Source organism: Pongo abelii, chromosome 1 (assembly GCF_028885655.2).
Source record: "Pongo abelii isolate AG06213 chromosome 1, NHGRI_mPonAbe1-v2.0_pri, whole genome shotgun sequence".
NCBI lineage: Eukaryota > Metazoa > Chordata > Mammalia > Primates > Hominidae > Pongo > Pongo abelii.
Window position 1 is genome coordinate 231,490,411 of NC_071985.2, and position 23,850 is coordinate 231,514,260.

At 51.3% G+C, this 23,850-nt stretch overlaps 1 protein-coding gene and 1 long non-coding RNA gene across 16 annotated transcripts in view; one reads left to right on the forward strand and one right to left on the reverse strand.

Moving 5' to 3' along the window:
• Positions 1 to 892: 892 nt before the first annotated feature.
• LOC129059905 (uncharacterized) lies at positions 893 to 5,382 on the reverse strand. Its single transcript, XR_008526089.1, has 3 exons — positions 5,008 to 5,382; positions 4,126 to 4,509; positions 893 to 1,155 (listed from the first exon to the last, which is right to left on the reverse strand). It is a non-coding gene; the product is annotated as an uncharacterized LOC129059905 (long non-coding RNA).
• Positions 5,289 to 23,850, forward strand: part of MMEL1 (membrane metalloendopeptidase like 1) — a 41,967-nt gene continuing 23,405 nt past the window's right edge. For 4 of the 15 annotated variants that reach the window (XM_054557246.2, XM_024232005.3, XM_054557266.2 and 1 more), the window contains exons 1-2: positions 5,289 to 5,527; positions 8,850 to 9,040. In XM_054557246.2, the coding sequence (XP_054413221.1) occupies positions 8,887 to 9,040 (154 nt within the window). In that variant the 5' untranslated portion in view covers positions 5,289 to 5,527; positions 8,850 to 8,886. Of the gene's footprint in view, positions 5,528 to 5,842; positions 5,964 to 8,849; positions 9,041 to 23,850 lie in introns of all 15 variants that reach the window. The other 11 variants (XM_054557250.2, XM_054557260.2, XM_054557265.2 and 8 more) reach the window with 6 other exon arrangements.

The following is a 23,850-nucleotide window of genomic DNA, read 5'->3' on the forward strand; positions in this document are numbered from 1 at the left end:
TTCCCACTGGCCAGGAGATCAGGCCTGCAGCCCAGCCCAAGCAACAACCACACTAACCTAACCCCCAGACCTCACCTTTTGATAGTGACAGGAGGAAGACAAACCCTAGGCAGACAGGGACAGGTTCCCAGTGAAACCCCACCTCCAAGCCAAAGACAGTTTAAAGCCTGAAAGCCAAGCTACAAATGAAATCCTCAGCCCAGATTGAGAACCTGTCTTCCCATTTGGCTGCTTTCCTCTGATTGATCCCCACTCTTCACCTATTTTACATGTACCTATCTTTTCCTAATTGGTTTTCTACACTGGCATGCCTACCTTTGAGTGGTACCTTTGTTTAAGCCTTTTTTGCATAATCACAAGCCAATCAGCATGCACTCCCCCATTCTGGGCCCATAAATGCCCCGGACCCAGCCACACTGGGAGAGAAACCACCTGACTTCAGGTCGGGAACCACCCGTGCATCCCCTCTCTGCTGAAAGCTGTTGTGTCTCTCAATAAAATTCTTCTCTGCCCTTCTCACACTTCGATTGGCAGCATCTCCTCATTCTTCTTGGACGTGGGACAAGAACCTGGGAACTGCCATACATGAGTACAAGCTGTAACACAAGCAGGCTGGGACATGCCCAGCCCAGCCACAGGCTGAGCTGGTGCACAAGCCAGGTGTGGCCCAGGCAGGCTGAGTGGGTGGGCCACCTCCTGCGGGAGGTAGCGTGGCCAAGTGAGGCCTGGGGTTGGGGGGGGGTGTCACCAGCCAGAGGTACCTGGCTGGCAAAGTGACCAAAGAGGTACCTGGCTGTGTCACTTTGAGGGCCTGTCTCTGGGGACCCCCTCCTAGTATGAATTTATGTATCAGTTGGGGTCTACTTGGGAGATGGAAACCACAACAGTGATTCTAATAGCATGAATTTAACGTGCAGAATTGTTCATTAGTTCTGGGTAAAAACAGCTCTAGGGAATCATGGAGGTTGCAACCACAAAATTCAGACAGGTGACCTGGCCGGCGACACTGGCGACAATGGTCACCTGCCACGCAGCCTCTCAGCTCAGGTGGCCACACTCCTCTGTCCCTGCCCACTTCCTCTCCCAAGTGAATCTTGACCACACCTGTGCCTGGCACTGTGCATACATTCTCCGTTGTTCAACTCTGCAATAAATCTAAAAAAAAAAAAAAAAAAAAAAACCCTTTTTAGGAGAGTAAAAGGAAAATAAATCTTGGGGCCCCAAAATCACCAAGCCAAAGGGAAAAGTCAAGCTGGGAACTGCTTAGGGCAAGCCTGCCTCCCATTCCATTCAGTCATTCCCTGCTCGCTGAGATAGATGCATATCTGATTGCCTTCTTTGGAAAGGCTCATCAGAAACTCAAAAGAATGTAACTCTATCTTACATGTGTTGATTGATGTCTCATGTCTCCCTAAAATGTATAAAACCAAGCTGTGCTCTGACCACCCTGGGCACATGTCAGGACCTCCTGAGGCTGTGTCACAGGTGTGCATCCTTAATTTTGGCAAAATAAACTTCCCAAATTGACTGAGACCTGTCTCCGATTTTTGGAGTTCACAAATGAGGAGGCAGAGGCTCCAGATACTGGGGATGGGCTGGTGGCTCAATGACACAGATTTTGGGGCAGCGGGACCACTGGGCCCCTTCCCTCCTGTCCTGGATACCCATGGCCTGACTTCAGGAGGCAGCTGGCAAGGAAGGTGGGGACCCCAGAGGCCCAGCTGTCGTCCCAGCAGCCGGAAAGAGGCTCATCCAGAAATGCTGGTGAGCCTCTTCTGACCTGTGCATCTTCTCTAAGTGGGGCACCTCATTCCTGCCCAGAGCATAGCTGGGCAGACCTGGGGGAGAGGCCCTGCTCCCAATGGGCAGAGGAAATGCCTGTTGGGCATGTCTGGGCTGCACCAAAGCACAGGACCTGCCACCAGTAGCCCGGCCTGAGAGTGTGGGGCAGTCACAGGCAGGCATCTCCAGGGCTTGAGGGCAGCCCCCAAGGCAGGGTGGACACGGCAACCTGGGTGAGGGCAGCCCCGCAGCAGTGTGGACAAAGGCTAGTGCCCTCAAGGCACACCCTGGCCCCAGGGCTGCTGCAGGAAACACTTCCCTGACCCTAGTCCCACCTGCCTCCTTGGACCCCTGAGCTAGGGCTGCTCCTCGGATCTCCACATCCCACAGCTACCCAGAGAGTAGGACGGGCAGGGAACACTCATTTTCCCCCAATCTCTCTAGGAGATGGGATTAATGTCCACCTCCGGGGTGCTGGGCTCTGGCTATGCGGGTGTCTGGGGGGACAAGCTATGCAGGTATTTGCGGGGGATGGTCTGTGTGGGTGTCTGAGGAACAGTTGTCTGTGTGGGTGTTGGGGGGACGGTCTGTGTAGGTATCTGGGGGGACAGTTTATTCTGTGTGGGTTGTCGGGGGGATGGTCTGTGTGGGTGTTGGGGGGATGGTCTGTGTAGGTATCTGGGGGGATGGTCTGTGTGAGTGTTTGGGGGGATGGTCTGTGGGTGTTGGGGGGATAGTCTGTGTAGGTCTCTGGGGGGACAGTTTATTCTGTGTAGGTTGTCTGGGGCGACGGTCTGTGTGGGTTGTCTGGGGCGACGGTCTGTGTGGGTTGTCTGGGGGGACGGTCTGTGCGCGTGTCTGGGGGGATGGTCAGTGCGGGTGTCTGGGGGGACGGTCTGTGTGGGTTGTCTGGGGGGACGGTCTGTGCGGGTGTCTGGGGGGATGGTCTGTGTGGGTTGTCTGGGGAGACGGTCTGTATGGGTGTTTGGGGGGACGGTCTGTGTGGGTGTTTGGGGGGATGGTCTGTGTGGGTTGTCAGGGGGACGGTCTGTGTGGGAGTTTGGGGGGACGGTCTGTGTGGGTGTTTGGGGGGATGGTCTGTGTGGGTGTTTGGGGGGATGGTCTGTGTGAGTGTTTGGGGGATGGTCTGTGTAGGTATCTGGGGGGACAGTTTATTCTGTGTAGGTTGTCTGGGGGGACGGTCTGTGCAGGTGTCTGGCAGGATGGTCTGTGTGGGTATTTGGGGGGATGGTCTGTGTGGGTGTTTGGGGGGATGGTCTGTGTGGGTGTTTGGGGGATGGTCTGTGTAGGTATCTGGGGGGACAGTTTATTCTGTGTAGGTTGTCTGGGGGGACAGTCTGCGCAGGTGTCTGGGGGGACAGTCTGTGCGGGTGTCTGGGGAGATGGTCTGTGCGGGTTGTCTGGAAGGACGGTCTGTGTGGGTTGTCTGGGGGGACGGCCTGTGCGGGTGTCTGGGAAGACGGTCTGTGTCGGTTGTTTGGGGGGACAGTCTGTGTGGGTGTCTGGGGGGACGGTCTGTGTGGGTTGTCTGGGGGGACGGTCTGTGTGGGTGTCTGGGGGGACGGTCTGTGTGGGTGTTTGGGGGGATGGTCTGTGTGGGCATTTGGGGGGACAGTCTGTGTGGGTGTTTGGGGGACAGTCTGTGTCGGTATTTGGGGAGATGGTCTGTGTGGGTGTTGGGGGATGGTCTGTGTAGGTATCTGGGGGACAATTTATTCTGTGTAGGTTGTCTGGGGGGATGGTCTGTGTGGGCGTTTGGGGGGATGGTCCATGTGGGTGTTTTGGGGGACGGTCTGTGTGGGTGTCTGGGGGGACAGTCTGTGTGGGTGTCTGGGGGGACGGTCTGTGCGGTTGTTTGGGGAGAGAGTCATCTGTGTGGGTGTTTCAGGGGACAGTCTGTGCAGGTGTCTGGGGAGAGAATCATCTGTGCAGGTATTTGGGGCAGCTGGGTTGCACTGCCCTGGGCACCTGCAAATCTGTGAGTGTCCAGTGACTGGGGTAGGTCTCGGGGTCTGCAGCCTCCTTGGCCTTTAGCCTCCTTTCCCAGTTTCTCTTGTCTGGCAGGTGCCAGGCTAGAACCCAAGCCTCCTGCTGTCACCTAGAAGCAGGGAGAACCTGGGAATAAGGGGTCCCAAGTTTGGCAGCCCAGGTCACCAGGTGGCCTTGGGCCAGGCTGGGGGCTGCTGGGCTGGACAGGCCTGGGGTTCGGGAAGGAGGAGCATGCACAGGGCCAGCCTTGGGGAGTCGGTTCAGAGTCCAGGGAGCCCCTGCTGAGAGTAGGCCAGACCCCTGCCTCTGTTTCTCCCCTCTGTGGCTTTGTACCTTAGAGACAAGAACACTGTGACATCCAGAAAGGGCCTGCTGGCACCAGGGCTGTCGAGCAGGTGGGCTCGGAAAGGCTCTGGCCTCTCCTCATGGCAGGAGCCTCCAGCCAGGCTGGACCCTGGCCCACTCCCAGCTCCCCAGAAAGGGCAGTCCCAGCTTCCTGCTTGGCTGGCCTTGACCTTGTTTCCATTTGGGCCAGCAACCCAGGCAGCCTGAGGCCAGACTGCAGCTCCTGGGCTGGTTGCTGGGCTTGATGTCAGGGGGCTGCTAGGACAACCAGCAGGCCCCAGGGAGAGACTTCCCGGGCTCAGGGTGGTGTCTGGGATCTGACCCCAGCCTGGCTGCAGCTCGAAGCCTTTCTCCTCCCAGGGTCTGGCCAACCTAAAGGGCCATAGACAAAGCTTCCAACAGCACTCAGCATGGGAGATCTGGCTGGGGTGGCCATGAGGAGCAGTTTACCATGGGACCCCTAGCTCTGTGGCCCAGCCCCGCCCAGATGCCCTGACACATGCCCAAGGCCTGGGCAGGAGGACTCGTTCTGGGGATTCTGAAACAGAAGCTAGGAACCTCATCAGGCCTGGAGAATCAGAAAGAGCCTGCTCTGCCCAGAACCCCCGTCTGCAAGCAGGGCTGGGTGCGGGGCTCACACTCTGATCACTGGGGACCCTTCAGAAGCCACAAAGCCCTTCTGCCAGCTCCCCGGCCAGGGCTGCCCACCCTCTGTAGCTTGAGGTCTGAACCTCATGAGTTTTCTGTAGGCAGAGGGAAGCAGCCAAACCCAGGCTAGTATCTCTTGGTGGGAGCCTCCTGGCAACCGGCGCCCACCCCCTTCAGGACCACCCCTTCCCCTTGCACCTTGGCAAGATCCCCAGTACCCACCCATCCTCCTTGGAGATTGAAGAGAAAGAACACCCAGGGTGGGGCCTTTGTAACCCCCCCACCGGGTGGTTAGGGGCAGAGCAGAGGGTGTGGAGTAGGAGAAGGGCCTGGCCTTCCTCACAGCAGCCCCTGGGGCCCCTTTGGACTGAAAGGTCAAGAGACAGACGCAAGGAAGGAGGGCGGCTTCGGAGGCAGGGGCCAGAAGCCCTGAGAAGGGCACCCATGAGGCAGGGCAGCCCGGGTGCCAAGAAGCTGCCCTCGGTGCCTCCCCCCCTTGCCACACCCCCAGTGGAACCTCCTGACTGTGAGCAGGAGTCACTGCCTCCAGGGAGCCCATGCCTGCATCACAAAGGAGGCCCGGAAGCCTGCAGGCAGCCTCAACTCAGCCCTAAGCCACTGCTCTCCCATCCCAGTCCCTGGAAATCCACTCACTTGGTCCAGCTCACCCCAGCTCCAAGCCACTGGGACCCAGTCTCCAGGGGCCTGGCTGTGGGTGGCGGCCACTCCTGAGTGAGCAAAGGTGAGTTGTGCTGAAGGAGGGTACCCGGCCTGCTTTCCTGGGCCTTGAAACCCTCTCCAGGCGCTCAGACCCTTTCTCACGAGGCTGGGCGGGGCGTCCTGTGTGTAGTCTCACCTGTGCCAGGGCAGGCAGCCCCCTCTGGCATATGGTTTATCTTACCCAAAGGACCCACTGTCCCCCATCCATAGTAACCTGGAGAGGCCACGAGTATCCCCAGGGAGCCGCAGTGCCTTCGCCTCAGCAGACACTCCATACCTGCCCTGGGTACTCGGCTCAATTTGAAGGTGTTTATTTCGTGTGTGCCGTGGGTCACAGGGTACTCAGCTCAATTTGAAGGTATTTCGCGTGGGCCGTGGGGCACATGGAGCCGTCTGTGGATACGCGCAGGACAGAATGAACTCAGGACGCAGGAGCAGATTCGTTAATTCTGACCAAAGTAAGAAGTTCATGGAAGCTCAGCTCAGACTTGTCCAAATGATTGATCCATTCATTCATCATTCATTCATTCATTCACCCAACAGTTAATGACCGAGGTCTCTGGGGTGGGGGTGCCAGTCTAGGTGAAGCTGCCCCCCCACAGAGGGAGCCCCTGCCCGTGGAGCTGACGTTCCCAGGGGGCTGCAGAAGTAGCGAGGAGATGTGGAGGTGGAGCTGGGAGTCCCTGGAGAGACACAGAGCAGGGGAGGGGCTGAGGCTCCCCGAGTTGAACCCGAGGCCGGGCCAAGGAAGGCCCCACTGGGAAGGGGAGCTTGGCAGGAATCTGGGAGGCCTGCCTGGGTGGGTGGGGAGAGTGGGGGGGGAAACCTGGGGGGCCTGCCTGAGGGTAGGGGGAGGGCATAGTGAGAGGGGAGGAGGGCCAAAGAGGGTCCTGACATCAGGGCAAGGCCCGGCTCTTCCATCAAGGGTTTGGCTACCAGGGGCCAGGGAGTGACAGCCTCTGACGCTAGTTACAGGCCCCTGGGCCCCTGTGGTGGGGATCAGTGGGTGAGACAGACCCCTCAGGGGGAGGTGATGGGGCCTGGAACAGGCAGCAAGTGGCAGCAATGAGAAAGGGTCCAACTGAGATGGGCTTGGAGGCTGAGGACTGGCGTGGGGCGTGGACGCAGGCAAGTGAGGCAGATGACTCCAAAGTTCAGCTTCAGCCAGTGGCAGGACAGGGGTGTCTAGGGGCACAGCAGAGGCCGTCAAAGGAAGCGTCTGAGAGTGTGTGGATGCATGAACGCCGCGGTTCACAGGGCCAGGGACTGAGAGAGGTGGCTGAGGGGACAGGAAGGGAGGAGTGAGGGACCTGGAGGAGAGAAGTGAGGTTCAGGTCCCCGTCCCTGCTCCTCACACAGCCAGAGGTCAGGGAGCCCTGGAGGAGTCACCGAAATGAGCTGGCCGAGCCGCCTTTGCAGGGTGTTGCCCAGACAGGCTAAGGGACGTCTAGGATCTCCCAGGGAGTCAGGGACAGAACTCAGGCAAAGTCCACAGCGGGGGGTGGGGGGGTGGGGTACAGGGGGGCGGAAGCACATTTAGCCCAGGTGCTGGCAGTCGCAGCAGCCAGTCCCTGACCCGCCCGCAGGCAGGACTGGGCCTGGCTTCCTTTCGCTGCTCCCACATTATCCGCCCTGCCTGGTACAGGGCTAAGCTGGGGCTCAGCACAGCAGGTGTGTGATTGTGTGCGACGACTGAAAGTGCTGGAAGGCCAAAGCACCCAGCCGCTTCCCTAGGGCCGGGCAGCTTCCCAGCAGGGCTCCGAGTGCCAGCGAGGGATATGCACATCCATGCATGTGCTCACATATGTGCACGCTCACACACACAGACATGCACAGCCACACACCACAGCACACGCACACACGTGCACACCCACGCACACAATCATGCACATGCACACATGAGAGCACACGCACATGTGCACACACACTGTCACACACATGCACACACGAGCGTACACGCACACAAGTGCGTATCATGCACGCAATCATGCACATACACACACGCGAGCACACACACGTGCACACTCCCACAGTCACACATATGCACACATGAGAGTACACGTACACACGTGCATAACCACGCACACAATCATGCACATGCACACACAAGAGCACATGTGCACACTCACAGTCACACACATGCACACACGAGTACATGCACACACGTGCATATCCATGCACACACGTGCATATCCATGCACACAATCATGCACACACATGCGAGCACATGCACACACGTGCACACTCAGTCACACACATTCACACACGTGCACACTCACTCATAATCACACACATGCACACACGAGTGTAGACACACACGTGCATATCCACGCACACAATCATGCACATGCACACATGTGCACATTCACAGTCACACACATGCACACACCAGAGCACATGCACACGTTCACACTTATGTGCAGTCATGCACACGCACACACCAGAACATGTGCACATGTGTGCGTACACAATCATATATCAGAACATATGCACACACGCACCCACAGTCATACACATGCACACGCCCAACCACATGCACACACTCATTTGCACACATGTGTACACTCAGGTTCACACTCCCACACATGCATACTCACATGCGCACTGGAGTACGCAGACTCAGGAGCCTCCCGAGTCCGTGTCCTGTGCCCCCAACCCTTCCTGCCCAGCTCCCTGTCCTGCCTACAGCAGCAGCCTGTGCCCAGCCGTGTGTGTCTTCAAGTGCTGCCCACTGCCCTGCTGGCTCCAGAAGGTGTCCCCTCCATAGTAACAGGGTCAGGGGACGACCAGAGCTGCACACCAGCCAGGTGGCTGCCAAGGCTGAGATTCAAGCCTGCCTGGCCCTGCAGATCCCTTCCTGGCCCACGTAGTCACCGCCTGTGTGGGTACCTACCGTTCTGGTGTCGCCCATCACTGGCTTCTGGGCTCCAACAGGAAAGGTGGTCTGGGAGCCCAGAAGCCCAAGTGGCCTCCCCGACAGCGTCCCTGACCTAGCGCTCAGACCCACCGCTCCAAGACACCCAGCATGAGCAGCCCAGGCGGGCTCCACTGCAGGGGTCCCTTGACAGCACAGGAGCTGAGCCTCCTGGGTCCAGATTGCGACCCCAAGCTGGGAGCATCCCAGTCCTAGAACCTCCATGCACTCAGCGATTCCGGCCCAGGGGTAGTGTGGAAAGTCCCGGGACCCAGTCACCCAGGGTTATGGGCTTGGAGACGGGGACGGGAACAGAGTGTTCCAAAGGCACCCAGCGAGCGCTCCCAGCCAGCATCCGGCCCTTCTGGCCTCGGGCCAGGTTCGGGGAGCTCCACGCCCCTCTCCCCTCTCCTCTGCCCTGGGCCTGCAGGTTCCTCCGCGGTGCTCTCCCGTCCAGAACCCTGCTGATGGGGAAGTCCGAAGGCCGCGTGGGGATGGTGGAGAGCTCCGGCTGTGCAGGGCAGAAGCGCCCGGGGTTCCTGGAGGGGGGACTGCTGCTGCTGCTGCTGCTGGTGACCGCTGCCCTGGTGGCCTTGGGTGTCCTCTACGCCGACCGCAGAGGTGAGTGCGGGTGCCCCGCCCCCGCCTGTCCCCGCGCCCGCTCTCCGCACTCGCCCCGCTGCACCTGCTGCAGGGTCCGCCTGCCCCCAGCCCGAGCCCGCCCGTCAGATGGGGCAGGCGGCTCTGCACTGGGCACCCAGGGGCTCCCGGGGCCGAGCTGCGGACTCAGAGGCGGCGGGAGGGGCACTGACCTGCAGGGAGCCCGCGGTCCCTTCCAGAAAGCTCTGCCCTGGCCCGGACTCGCGCGCGCTGCTGCTGCTGCGGCTCTGCACCCGCCCGCCTCCGCCTCCTCCGCCTCCGCCGGACTCCGGGCAGGTGGGGGGCGCAGACCCGTCGCCCGCCCCTCCGCCCGCCCCCTCCCTGCCTGGCCGCGCAGCCCCGGCTGGGGACCACCGGCGTCCGTGTCCCTCCCGCCGCCCGGGCTCACCTGGCTGCCTCACTCCCCTGCTGCCATCCTGCGGAGAGACCTGAGGGTCTTGCCGCGAGGGGTCCTGCCGCCCCCGCCCCGCTCAAGGCCGGGTCAGGTCACGGGACCACGGCGGGAGGGGGCCAGGCTGGGGTCCCACGGAGACAAAGGCGTGGCCAGGGCTGCTCGCTGGAACCTCGGGCTGTCCTAGGAACACTCCCCCCACCCCCACGCCGGCCCCTCCCTTGCTCTCCCCTCTCGGCTCAGGGGCTCCCAGGCACCCGTAGACCTGGTCACCTTCCAGCCGCCCCTGCCAGCCCCTCCGCAGGCATAGCCCCGTCCCTCTGAGACCAGGCAGCGCGCACTCATCGCGGAGCAGTGCTCACCCCCGGGGCAGGTGCGCAGGGCGCTCCCCCAGTGGCAGGAACCGGACTCAGAGCTCACGTTGGACCTCGCACCCCAGGTCCAACAATGGGGCGCCTCAGCCTGTGTTACTAGAATGCTCCCTCATGTCTGGAGCCCTGCGCACTGCCTGGGACCATCCCTCCACCCCTTCGGGAGGCTGTGTCTGTGAAGCAGAAGTGGGTGCTGCCTGTGGATGTGCAGGGCGTCCCGGCCCGGGGCTGCATGGCTGGCCACTGTACAGTGTGGTTGCTGCCCAGACCGCAGCCCCTGGTCCTCTAGGGTCTCCCCTGGGACAGAGGGGCCCTGCGACCTCCATGGGCGGTGGGCAGTGGGGGAGGGGAAGGCTCACTCACCCTGAGGAACCCAGAGCTCAAGGGAAGCTCTGTTCAGAGCCTGCTGGGCTCAAAACACCTGCTTTCCAGGCTTTCATAAAACAAGGCTGACCCCACACACACCCCCAGCTGTGGGGTAGGAGGAGGCCTCTCTCTTCTTCTGGGTCGTGCCAAGGGGCCTGAGGCCACCCATCCCAGAGAGACCCTCCCTGCCCAGCCGGGTGCCTCGGGAGTGCCCCCACGGTGCCATCGATCTCAGCAAAGCCTGCCTCCACCCACTCCAGTGTGGAAACGGGCCCTGGACTCCCTCCCTCCCTCCAGGGCAGCAGAGCTCTCTGTTCCCCCCTCAAGACCCCTGTGCCTCAAGACCCTCCACCAGGAATGACTCCACAGCTGACCTTGGCCTCAGTCCAGGATTGTTTGTGGAAGGTTTTCTAAGCAGTTATCGTTTATTGCTATGCATTTTCCCATTTCCATTATGACTTTTTCATTGGCTTATAAGTCATTTAGAAATTTTTTTAATTTCCAGACATGAGTTTTTAGTTACTTTTTTAAAATTATTGATTTCTAACTTAATTGTGTTGTCAGAAACCATGGTTTATGCCATTATTTATGTGGCTCTTTCTTTGATATTTGCTGGGCTTGCTTTGGGGCTAACACTTGATCAATTTTATAAACAACCCTTGTATGCTGCAGAACAGGCTCAATCACCAAATGCTGAGTGATGGTGTCTATATACATCCACTAGATCAATCAAGTCTTCTACATATTGGCTTTTTTTCCATTCTGTTGATCTCAAAAGAATGAAAGATTTTGAAAGATCAAGAAAATGATTTCTTAAAATCACGTACTGAAGTGTATATGCTAAAATCTTGCACTAAAGAATCACCCATTCTTGTAGTTACATCAAATCTTACCTAATTTACCTATTTAAGGCTATATTACTATGTGAATGCAAATTTAGGTATGAATTATAAAATTAGTTTCATAAATTTAATATTGTATTAAGATACACATATGAAGTTAATATATCTTTCACTTCATGAAACTGTGTAGTCACCGTTTCTGACTTAACAAGGCTTTTTGCCTTAAATCCTGTTGAGCCTGACATGAATAACTAGTACTCAGCATTTGCTTTCTCTATTTTTCTCATTCTTTTTCTTTGAAACTTTTCATCTCCTTAGCTTTAGATGTGTGTCTTTCAATCGTGTATGGCTGGATTGGGGGTTTCTCTATCTTTTAATTGGAGGATTTTGTTGGTTTATAATTACCAGGACGACTAAAATGTATGTTTTTCGTATTGCGTTCTTTTGTGTGTCTCATGCTTTTTTTCTCTTTTCTTGCCTTGTTTTGGATCAAGGTATCATTATTTCCTCTATTTTCCCTCAACTAACTTGGAAGTTTTGTATTTCTATCTTTTTGACAGTTATCTTAGATTTTTTGTTTTAATTATTTTTAAAGTTATAAACTTTCTTTTATAAAATCAAATGTTTTTACAAAAATGACAGTGAGAAAAACAGTCTCATGTCCATCCTAGAATTCTACTCCTCCAAAGCAACTGTATTCATTTTCTAGTACAGGGGTTGGCAAACTATGGCCCATAAGCCAAATCTGGCCCCTTGCTTGTTTTTGTAGATAAAGTTTTATTGGAACACAGCCAGACCCATTCATTTATGTACTATCTATGGCTACTTTCCTGCTAGGACAGCAAAGTTGAACAGGTGAGATGAAGCATGTATGTGACCTACAAAGCCTCCAATATTTACATCTGGCTTTTTACAGAAGTCCAACCCCAAGACTGGAGTGCCCCTCATGTGTATAAACCTGGTCCGTGAACCCTTCTCTCTTTATCATACGGTTTAGATCATAAGGAGGCATCATCAAATTGTGGTTAGCACCCAGGCTCACAGTTTTTGACCACTCAGAAAGCTCAATCCACATACCTCTTCCCCAAATTTATTTGTCACCAATTTTCCAATCATCCTTCTTCCAAGTCCCTGACCATCCAGCCAAACCATTGGCTACGGCCCATGAATCGGTACATAATCGCACATGTGGCCACTTCTCCTTCCAAGCAAAGTGCACAACAAGGTACCCTGCTTGAAGTTCTGCCCACTGGGAAGATTTCCCTTCACCGCTGTCCTTCATGGATGTCCTGGAAAGGGGCTGTAGTGCTGCAGCTGTCCACTTGTGGGTGGTGCCTGCATATCATGCAGAGCCATCTGTGAACAAGGCCCTAGTCTTCTCTTCTTCTGTCAACTGGTCATAGGGAACTCCCCATGAGGCCATCGGTGCAGGCTGGGGGAGAAAAGGGAGGGTGGCAGGAGTGGAGACCAAAGGCATTTGCGCCACTTCCTCATGTAACTTCCTTGTGCCTTCAGGACCTGCTTGAGCCCGATCATGTGTATACCATTTCCATTTCCTGATGGAATGCCGCTGTGCATGACCCACTTTATGGCTAGATGGGTCAGAAAGCACCCAGTTCCTGATAGGAAGTTCAGGTCGCATGGCGACTTGGTGACCCATAGTCAAACGTTCACTTTCCACTAAAGCCCAGTAACAGGCCAAGAGCTGTCTCTCAAAAGGAGAGCAGTTAACTGCAGAAGATAGCAGGGCCCTGCTCCAAAATCCTAGAGGGCTCCACTGTGATTCACCCACGGAGGCCTGCCAAAGGCTCCAAACAGCATCCCTATCTATCTGCCACTGACACTCCAGGCACCATTGGATCTGCTGGGTCATACAGCCCAAATGACAGAGCAGCTCGCACAGCAGCCTGGACCTGTTGCAGAGCCTGCTCCTGTTCTGGACCCCACTCAACACTGGCAACCTTTTGGATCACTTGATAAATGGGCTGAAGTAACATACCCAAACGAGGACTGTGCTGCCTCCGAAATCCAAATGGGCCCATTAGGCCGGAGGCACCTTGTCTCAGATGAAACTTGGGACTCGAAATTTTGAGTTAATGCCAGAATGAGTTCAGACTTTGGGGGCCTGTTGGGAAGGCATGATTGGTTTCAAAATGTGAGAAGGACATGAGATTTGGGAGGGGCCGGGGGCAGAATGATATAGTTTGGCTCTGCGTCCCCACCAAATCTCATGTCAAATTGTAATCCCTGTGTGTCAGGGGAGAGGCCTGGTGGGATGTGATTGGATCATGGGGGCGGATTTCCCTCTTGCAGTTCTCGTGATAGTGAGTGAGTTCTCACGAGATCTGGTTGTTTGAAAGTGTGCAGCTCCTCCCCCTTCGCGCTCTCTCTCTCCCCTCCTCCACCATGGTGAGACGTGCTTGCGTCCCCTTTGCCTTCTGCCGTGATTGTAAGTTCCTGAGGCGTCCTAGCCACGCTTCCTGTACAGCCTGAGGAACTGGGAGTCAATGAAACCTCTTTTCTTCATAAATTACCCAGTTTCAGGTAGTTCTTTCTAGCAGTGTGATAATGGACGATACAAGTAGAAACTGAGATGAATAGCATTTGCACTGGGCCTGGAACACACTGTTAAGAACGTAAGAGCTACTGCTGTCATTAGTAATTGTATTATTGGCAACATCATCACAATACACTGCTGTGGGAGGGTCTGAGATACTTCTTTGCAGACTCCAATATTTGTCAAAACATAATATCAGGAGCCTCATGAATAGTGTTTAAATTTTTACATAATAATACATTGCACCATTTGGTATATGAGTCTTTTTGAAATGGTACATGCAGGATGGTTTCCTAATATACAGAATTAGGTACATCTCCTCTTCCGTCAGTGCGTGAGTGTGAGGGATTGAATTCCTCTGGTTAGGAGTTAGCTGGCTGCGAGTTCTACTGCCGTTGTTACCCACAGTGCACCTCAGACTCACGTTTCTCCAGCAATGAGCTCCTGTTCCCTGCGCTTAGAGAAGTCAGCCTGGGGACCAGACAGTTCTCTCCTCTTGCCTGCTCCAGCCTTGGCCTTCAGCAGTCTGGATGCCCATGACACAGAGGGCATCTTCCCCATGCCCTGGTCCTTCTGCGAGTGGTGAGTTGCTGTTGCTGGTCAGTACTAGGCTCGGGCTGGAGCTGGGGGCTCTCTGGTGTCATGGCCCAGTCTCAGGCTTAGGCAGGCCTAGTATACCTGGGGCTGGGGATGCGCCTCTTGGCATCCCTACCCCATCCCCATGGCAACCAAGCTTTGTCCTGTGCCTGAGTTGCCCAGCCCTCCTCTAGAGGCAGGAGACCACTGCTTGAAGTCAGTCTACGATTCTGGGCCCACAAAGATCTCCTGCCCTTCCATGGGCCGAGGATTTTTACTCCTGATCGTCCTACAGAACGGGGGATTTGCCTGGTCCCTGGGCGTGAGAGGGGTTCCACCTGCCTCAGTGGTTTAAAGTTTTTGCTCCCTGCCAGACGAGTATAGTTTCATGTCTCAGCCAAAGCAGGTCCCTACCTCCATCCCTGGGCCACCAAGGGAGGCTCTCTGCAGCCTTCTGAGACCTGCCCCAGTCTTTCTCGTAGGCATCTGGGTAAGACCGTGGACACAACATGGAGTGAGTGAAAACCTTTTCGTGATGGGGGCTCCCAGCTACTCCAGACTCATGTAGCAGCCCACACTGGGCCTGTAAGAATGTGTGAAAAATTTTAGCTGATTTCTTCTGACCCACTTGGAACACCTCTTACTCTCAGGTCTTGGCCAAAGTGAAATAATTTACATAACCAGCCTTTCCTTGGAGGGCCTTGTCACTCGGAAATTGTTTACCTGATTGTCTTTGACCTCAGGTCTTGGATGGGCTCCAAAAAGTTGTGCTTTTTGTAGATTATTTGGCTTTTTCTTGTACAGAAGGAAATGATATTCAATTGCAGCTTTTGACGTCCTAGGCAAAAAGCAGAACTGCTCTACCTTAAATTTTTATGCTTATTTAAAGTAATCAATATCTCTATTATTTCTTCCAAACAATACAAGCATTTAGAACAGTTTAACTCTTCGCACCACTACTCACCCTGTTCCCATGTTATTGCCATTAAGAACTTGGTTTTTTTCTTTTTTTTTTTTTTTTAGACGGAGTCTCACTCTGTTGCCAGGCTGGAGTGCAGTGGCGCGATTTCGGCTCACTGCAACCTCTGCCTCCTGGGTTCAAGCGAGTCTCCTGCCTCAGCCTCCTGAGTAGCTGGGACTACAGGTGCGTGCCATCACGCCCAGCTAATTTTTTGTATTTTTAGTAGAGATGGGGTTTCACCATGTTGGCCAGGATGGTCTTGATCTCTTGACCTTGGTCTCCCAAAGTGCTGGGATTATAGGTGTGAGTCACCGCACTTGGCCTTTGCCTTTTTTTTGAGACAGAGTTTCACTCTTTCACCCAGGCTGGAGCGAAGTGACACTATTTTGGCTCACTGCAACCTCCGCCCCAGATTCAAGCGATTCTCCTGCCTCAGCCTCCCAAGTAGCTGAGATTACTGGTGCCCACCACCACGCCCAAATAATTTTTGTATTTTTAGTAGAGATGGGATTTTGCCATGTTGGCCAGGCTGGTCTCAAACTCCTGACCTCAGGTGATCCATCTTTCTTGGCTTCCCAAAGTGCTGAGATTGCAGATGTGAGCCACCAGGCCCAGCCAAGAATTTGGTTTCTATCTTACTTTTTACCTACCACAGATCAGCCACATTACTATGTAATATGGTCAATGTTAACTCAGATCTTCCCCTATCCTCATGAATTCCATTATGCATCTTTCTTCTTACATCTTGGGCAGTTCTTATTAAATAATTTTTCTTCTTTCTGAAATACATACTTCAGAGTCTCCTACTCAAAGTGTGGCCCACAGACCAGTGGTGTCAGCCATTGCCTGGGAGCCTGTTAGAAATTCAGAAACTCAAGGTCCAACGAAGGCTGCAGGACCAGTGTTGGTATTTCAGCAAGACCCCCAGGTGATTCATCTGCACATTCACTTTAGGGAAGCACTGGTTTAAAACAGTGTTGACCAAATTTGCTTGATAATTGGAATCACCTGGGGAAATTGTTACAAATCCAAACGTTGGGACCTCCCTCAGTTTGCCTGGGCTACAGTCACAAAATGCTTAAGTGGCTTAAAAACAGAAACATATTTTCTCCTAGTGCTGGAGGCTGTGAAGTCCAAGATCTAGATGCCAACTGAATCAGACCCTCTTGTCAATGACAAGAGTCAAACTATGTAAAATATTTGCAGAGATTTATTCTGAGCCAAATACGAGTGACCAATGGCCCGTGACACAGCCCCAGGAGGTCCTGAGAACGTGTGCCCTAGGTGGTTAGACTGCAGTTTGGATTTATACATTTTCGGGAAACATAAGACATCAATCAATACATGTAAGATATGGCTGGGCACGGTAGCTCACACTTGTAATCCCAGCACTTTGGGAGGCCGAGGCAGGTGGATCACCTGAACTCGGGAGCTCAAGATCAGCCTGACCAACGTGAGAAACCCCATCTCTACTTAAAATACAAAATTAGCCAGGCGTGATGGCGGATGCCTGTAATCCCACCCTACTCGGGAGGCTGAGGCAGGAGAATCACTTGAACCCGGGAGGCGGAGGTTGCAGTGAGCCAAGATCACCCCACTGCATGATGATGGATGAAACTCCATCTCCAAAACAAAAAAAAAAAAATGTACATTGGTTCAGTCCAGAAAGGTGGGACAACTCCAAGTAGGGGCTTCCACATCACAGGTAGATTCAAAGGTTTTCTGACTGCAGTGGCTGGAAGAGTTTATCTAAAGACTTGGAACCAATAGAAGGGAATATCTGGGTTAAAATAAGGGGTTGTGGAGACCAAGGTCCTTATTATATAGGTGAAGCCTCCAGGTAGCAGGCTTTGGAGAAAATAGATTGTAGTTCTTATTAGACTTAGTCTGTTCTCTCAGTCTTAAGGTCTCTGGTTTTGTTTGTTTGTTTTTGAGACAGGGTCTCACTCTTGTCACTCAGGCTGGAGGGCAGTGGTGCAATCACAGCTCACTGCAGCCTCGACCTCCTGGGCTCAAGTGATCCTCCCACCTCAGCCTCCCAAGTAGCTGGGACCACAGGCACATGCCACCACACCTGGCTAGGTTTTTCTATTTTTTGTAGAGATGGGTATCACTGTGTTGCCCAGGCTGGTCTCAAACTCCAGGGCTCAAACAGTCCTCCTGCCTCAGCCTCCCAAAGTGCTGGGATTATAGGTGTGAGCCATCACGCCTGGCATGTCTCTGTTTTAAGGTGAATGCTGGTCAGCTGTGCCTGAATTCCAATGGGAAGACGGTATAATGGGGCACATCCAACCCCCACTTCCCATCATGGCCTGAACTCGTTTTTCAGGTTAACTTTGGAATGCCCTTGGCTGAAGTGAGGGTCCATCAGTCACTGGGAAAACTTAGTTTATTTTTGATTCACACTCTCTTCCCACAGGCCACATGCTTTTTTTTTTCATTATTTTATTGTTTAAAAATGTTTTCCCACTTCAATAAGCTGGTCTACCAAATGGCCACCTTCTTGCTGTGTCCTCATGTGGTGGAGAAAGGCAGTGAGCTCTGTCATTTCTTCCCCTTCTTATGAGGGCACTAGCCTTACCGGGTTGTGCCCCCCACCAGCCCTGCCCATTGAGCTGATTTTAAACCTCCTCACAGGCCCTATCTCGAAATAGTCACATTAGGGGTTAGGGCTTCAAACCACGAAGTCAGTCCATAACAGGACCCAAACAGAGTGAGACCCAGGAATCTTGTAGGGTAAGACCTCTGAATCCCACACGCATTTGAGGCCTTTCTTATGATCAGACAAGTTTGGGGAGCCCTGCTTGAAAATAATCTATCAGCAGTAAACTCTTAGCTCTTGTCTATGTGAAAATTACTTTATTTAGTGCTTGTCCGTCAGTGATCGTTTAATTGGTTAAATGAGTCTGAGCTGTTATTTTCTCTCAATATCTTGAAGGTTTAGCTTTCATGTCTTATGACTCCCCTTGCTGCTGTTCAGACGTGGCTTCAGAGAAAAGTGCAGTCAGCCTAACTGTAGTTCCTCTGTTGGGTAAACGATCTTTTCTCCCTGAGCTGTGTTCTCTTTGTCTTGGGTATTCTGAATTTTATCATGAGTTGTCTAGCTGTGAAATTATTTGTATTTATTCTGCTGTGGATTTGTTGTGATTCCTGAAGCTGAGCACTGATAACATTTATTAATGTTGGAAAATTGTACCCGTTATCTTCCTGGATGGTGTATCTCCCACATCATCCCTTTTCTCTCCTTTTCCATTTTCCACTGCATATCTGCTCCATTTTTTCCACTGTCCTCCATGTCTTTCATATTTTCCATCTCGTTGACTTTCTCCTGCATTCTGGGTCAGTTCTTTAGAACTACACTTCATTTCACTAAATCTTCTGTTCTGTTATGTCTGTTGCTTAACTCAGCCTTTTGGGTTTGTAGTTGTTTTTGTTTTTTAAATCTCAACAACTACGTGGTTTTATTTCTAGAATTTACAATGGATCCTTTTTCAAATTGATTTTTTATTGTTCCTTGTTCTTGCTTTTGATTTTTTTTTTTTTTTTTTTTTTTTTTTGATAGAGTCTCACTCTGTCGCCCAGGCTGGAGTACAGTGGCACGATCTCGGATCCATGCAAACTCTGCCTCCTGGATTCAAGTGATTCTCATGCCTCAGCCTCCTGAGAAGCTGGGATTACAGGTGCCCACCACCATGCCTGGCTAATTTTTGTAATTTTTAGTAGAGACGGGATTTCACCATGTTGGCCAGGCTGGTCTCAAACTCCTGACCTCAAGTGATCTGCCCACCTTGGCCTCCCAAACTGCTAGGATTACAGGCATGAGCTACCACACCTGGCCTAGTTTTGATTCTTTTTAAAGCATTTCCATCATACTTATGTTATTTTATTTTAGCAATTGGGGTCTTAAAACCCAGCCCAACACTCACTGGCATAAAACAATGATTTATTGTGAGGCACCTCCACTGTTTGCCTGGGGACATCTGACCTAGGTTGGGCTCAGCTGGGGTGCTCTGTCCATGTAACTTTCATCCTCCTACTAGAGCCCAGCAAGCATTCCTGGGCAGATCCCTCTCCTGGCAGTGAAAGAAATCCAAAAGAACAGGTGGAAACATGCAAGGCCTCTTAGGGCCCAGGCTCAGAACTGGAACACTGTCATTCCCACCTCATCCTGTTGGCCAAAGCGAGTCACATGGGCCACCCACAGTCAAGAGATAGAAGAAAAAAAATACTTTGTCCCTTTTGTGGGAGCAACTACGGAGTCACATGGCCAAGGCACAGATGCAGAGAAGACTCAGATCCAGGGCCAGTGGTGCCAGCTTCCACACGTTCTGGATCAGATCATTCCTAATTGGCAATCTTTGGGGTTCTGGTTTTCTGTTTATTGTCCCTCACTAATGTAAGATTTTCTTTTTAAAAAATGTAAATACATATTCAAATTGGCTTTATCTATGGAGATCCTGTGTTATCGGTCTGAGAAATGTTCCCTCTGGAGAATATGTATTTGTTTTCATCAGGCACCTTGGGACACTACCAGCCTGGAGTTTCTTTAAATTGGCTTCTCGGCGAGAGGTTTCCTTGGCCACACAGTTCTGTAAACTCGACAACGGCATGACAAGCAGCCTGTGATTACACATCCTCCAGGGAGGGTGTTTCTTTCTCCACTCTATGAAGTTCTTTGTGGCTTTGTTTCTTCTGAAAGAAAGATACAGAAGAGAGGAAAAAGAAAAAAATGTAAATTATTTACATCAAGATTGTTTTAGTCCATTTGTGTTGCTCTAAACGAATACTTGAGACTGAGTAATTTATAGAGAAAAGAGGTGGATTTGGCTCACGGTTCTGCAGGCTGCACAGGAAGCATGGCCCCCCATCTACTTCAGGCTCTTCCATTCGTGGTGGAAGGTGAAGGGGAGCCCGTGCGTGCAGGTCATACGGCAAGAGAAAGAGAGAGAGAGAGAGAGAGAGAGGAGGTGCCAGGCTCTTTTCAAGCCACTCAGTGGCACCAAGCCATTCATGAAGAATCAGGTCCACGACCCAAACACCTCCCACCAGGCCCAACCCCCAACATTGGGTATCACATTTCAACATGAGACTTGGTAGGGAAAAATAAACCATATCCAAACCGTGGCAGAGGTCTTATTCAAATCAAGGCCTTTGGAAAGCTTTAGGAAAACAAAACCTTCAGAGGAAATGTCAAAAATAGTTTTTAAAATGTAGAAAGCCTATGTAAAAATGATTGGCATATTACAGAAGTTATTCAAGCAAATATAAAAGAACAAAGAGAAGATCCTGTGTCAACTGAGTATTCAGGAAAGCTGCCCCTTTTTGGAATTATGAAAAAGAAAAATCTCCTTTTGGGGAGATCGTTGATTGTGTTTCCTGTGATCATATTTTAGCATTAGGGTAAGATTTTGTTTCTTTTCAGCCATTGTGTCAAAAGGGTCTCACTGTTTTTGCTTTTTCTCTTAGAAGAACAGAGCTGTTGAATGCCAGTATGGGGTCTGGAGGTCCATGCCCTGCCACTCCCCCAAGGAAAGTGACCTTGGGTGTATGATCTTGCCTCCCAAACAGTTTTCCCAAGAAAAGTAGAGATGAGGAACCTCACAAGCTTCCTTTTTTTTGAGATAGAATCTCGCTCTGTCGCCCAGGCTGGAGTGCAGTGGCACAGTCTCAGCTCACTGCAACCTCCACCCACTGTGTTCAAGTGATTCTCCCACCTCAGCCTCTCGAGTAGCTGGGATTACAGGCATGCACCACCACACCTGACTAATTTTTGAATTTTTAGTAGAGACGGGGTTTTGCCATGTTGGCCAGGCTGGTCTTGAAGTGATCCTGGCCTCAAGTGATCCACCTTCCTTGTGATGATTAAATGAGGCACTGTAAGTTAAGGGATGACATGGAAAAAACATGCCTAGCTCATCTAATTCAGTTTTGAAAGTGTTGCTCAGGAGCCCACTACATCCTCAGGCAGCCCTTGATCTGCAGCATCTGGAGAATTTCCCTGGGTGGTTTCCCCCATCAACAAGGCTACGGGAAATCCTATGTTGGGAATGCGGTGGGAGCTGTAGAGGCAGGATGCAGGCATGAAGGAGGCATGAACTCGCCTCTTCAGTTGTCCTAATTTGTTCTGGATACATCTGACTAGATGGGAAACAAATGAATCTGACGCACTGTTTGGATCCAGGTCTCCCGTCACACTTTGCTCCCTCTTTACCCTTTCTCAGGCTCATCATTCCTACCCACCAATCTGGTCTTCCCACTGGTTTTGTGTCCCTTCTGAGTGAAGACCTTTTAGCATTTGTTGTGGTGCACGTCCGGTAGAGACAAACATTCTCAGCTTTGGTCTAAAATGTCTTTATTTCACTTTCACTTTTGAAATATGTTTTTGCTGGGTATAGAATTATAAGCTGATAATGTATTATTGTTTTTTTCAAGGACTTAAAGAGCTCATTCCATTGTCTTCTGGTCTTCATTGTTTCTGATGAGAAGTCACCATCATTCTTACTGTTGTTCCCCTCAATATCATGTGTCTTTTTTTCCTCTGACTGCTTTTTTTTTTTTTTTTTTTAGCTAGGGTCTCAGTCTGTTGCCCAGGCCACGGTGCAGTGGCATAATCACAGCTTACTGGAACATCCCCCCTCCCAGACTCAAGCGATCTTCCCACCGCAGCCTCCCAAATAGCTGGAACCACAGGTGTCCACCATCATGCCCAGCTAATTTTTGTTTTGTAATTTTTTTATAGAGGTAAGCTTTCTCCAAGTTGCCCAGGCTGGTCTTAACTCCTGGACTCAAGCAATCCACCTACCTCAGCCTCCCAAAGTGCTGGGATTCAGGCATGAGCCACCATGCCCAGCCCCACTGACTGCTTTTAAGTATGTCTTGAAATTCTTAATTCTGAATTTCTCTTTATCTTTAGTCCTCCACAGTTTGACGTTGATGCTGCTGGGTACGATTTTCTTTGTATTTGCCCAGTTTGGGATACACTGCCCTTCTTGGGGTAGATTTATATCTTTTACCAACTTTAAATATTTATTGGTCAGTATCTCTTCAAAGATTGTTCTCTGGGTCTCTAGTTACATATATGTTAAGCCATTTAACATTGTCCTACAGGTCTGAGATATTCTGTTCAGGTTTCCTTCAGTAATATTTCAAAAATTTAGAACAATTTTAGATTTACAGAAGCATTGCAAAATAGTACAGAAATCCCTATATACCCCACCCCCAGTCTCCCCATTATGAACATCTTGCATTAGCCTGATACATTTGCCACAAGTAGTGAACCAATAGTGATAATATTACTATTAACTAAAGTTCATACTCAATTCAGATTTCCCCGTTTTCCCTCATGTCCTCTTACCGTCCCAGGGTCATATCCAGAGTACCACGTCTTCTCAGGCTCCTCTTGGCTGTGATGGTTTCTCAGACTTTCATTGTTTTCTTGTTTGTGTTTTTGTTTTTTATGATCTTGACAGTCTTGAGGATTACTGATCAGGTGGAATGACCCTCAGTTGGAATTAGCCTAATGGTTTTCTCATGATTAGACTGGGGTAACACATGTTGAAGAGGAAGGCCGCAGGTCACAGGTGCACACTTTCAATGACTGGACTTATCACTGTTGATGTTAACCTTAATTGCCTGGCTGAAGGTAGTGTCTGGTTTCTGCACTGCAAGTTATTTTTTTTCCCTTCTTTTTCATCGTGCAGTCTTTGAAAGGAAGCCACTGTGTGCAGCTCACACCTGAGAAGTGGGGAGCTATGCTCCACATCCTTAGAGGCAGAGTATCTACCTAAAGTATTTGGCATTCTTCTGTATGAGAGATTCATCTATTCTCCCTCATTTATTTATTTACTCAATGATTTGTGGATATTTATTTCACACTTTGCATTATAATCCACTACTATATTGTGTTGCTCAAATTGTTCCAACTCTGGCCATTGGGAGTTGTCAGTTGCTTCTATGACCCTCTGATATATCCCCATTATCGTGAATTTGGGGTGAGTTTTTTGGGAGGGGCACTTTCTTACTTTTTGACATTTCAACATGCTCCAAGCTCATCTTGTATGTTTCCTACCCCAGTTGTATAATCAACCATTTTTCTAAGGAGCCCTGGCTTCTTTTATTGGATAATGGTTTCAAAAACCAAGAGCTTCTAGGATAATGTGGTGTCCGAAAAACAAACAGAAACCAAGAGCTGGGTCCTATTCTTTGCTTATGCTACTCCTCGGTTGGTGTTGCTTCTAGTGTAGCTCACGTGGCAGAGCAAAGGAATATGTGTGTATACATGAACCCATCTAGATACTCATATCTATAAATATTTATATATGCAACCATCTGCATCTATATTAAGCTAAAAATGAGTTCACACTGTTGTCTCCAACTTTACTCCACCACCACAAGAACCATTCTAACTTCCTTCCTTTCCTTGCCTGTAACTTCTCACTGCAGCAGCAATAAGCCCAGCCACCTGCTATCCGCTTACTTTTTCCATTCCAATATACATGTGTAGTGGTTTCAGAATTAAGCTGGGACCCCATGAAGGACAACTTTATCAACTAGAGTACAGTGCTTATGTACAGCTTCTTTTGCCTTTAGTCTCATAGACTCTACTCATTTCTAAAGTTACTTAGGTCAACAGTTTATTCCCCTATCCATTTCAGTGAGATTGTTTTATACATTTGTCTTGAGTCTCATTCTGCGTTTCATCCTGGGA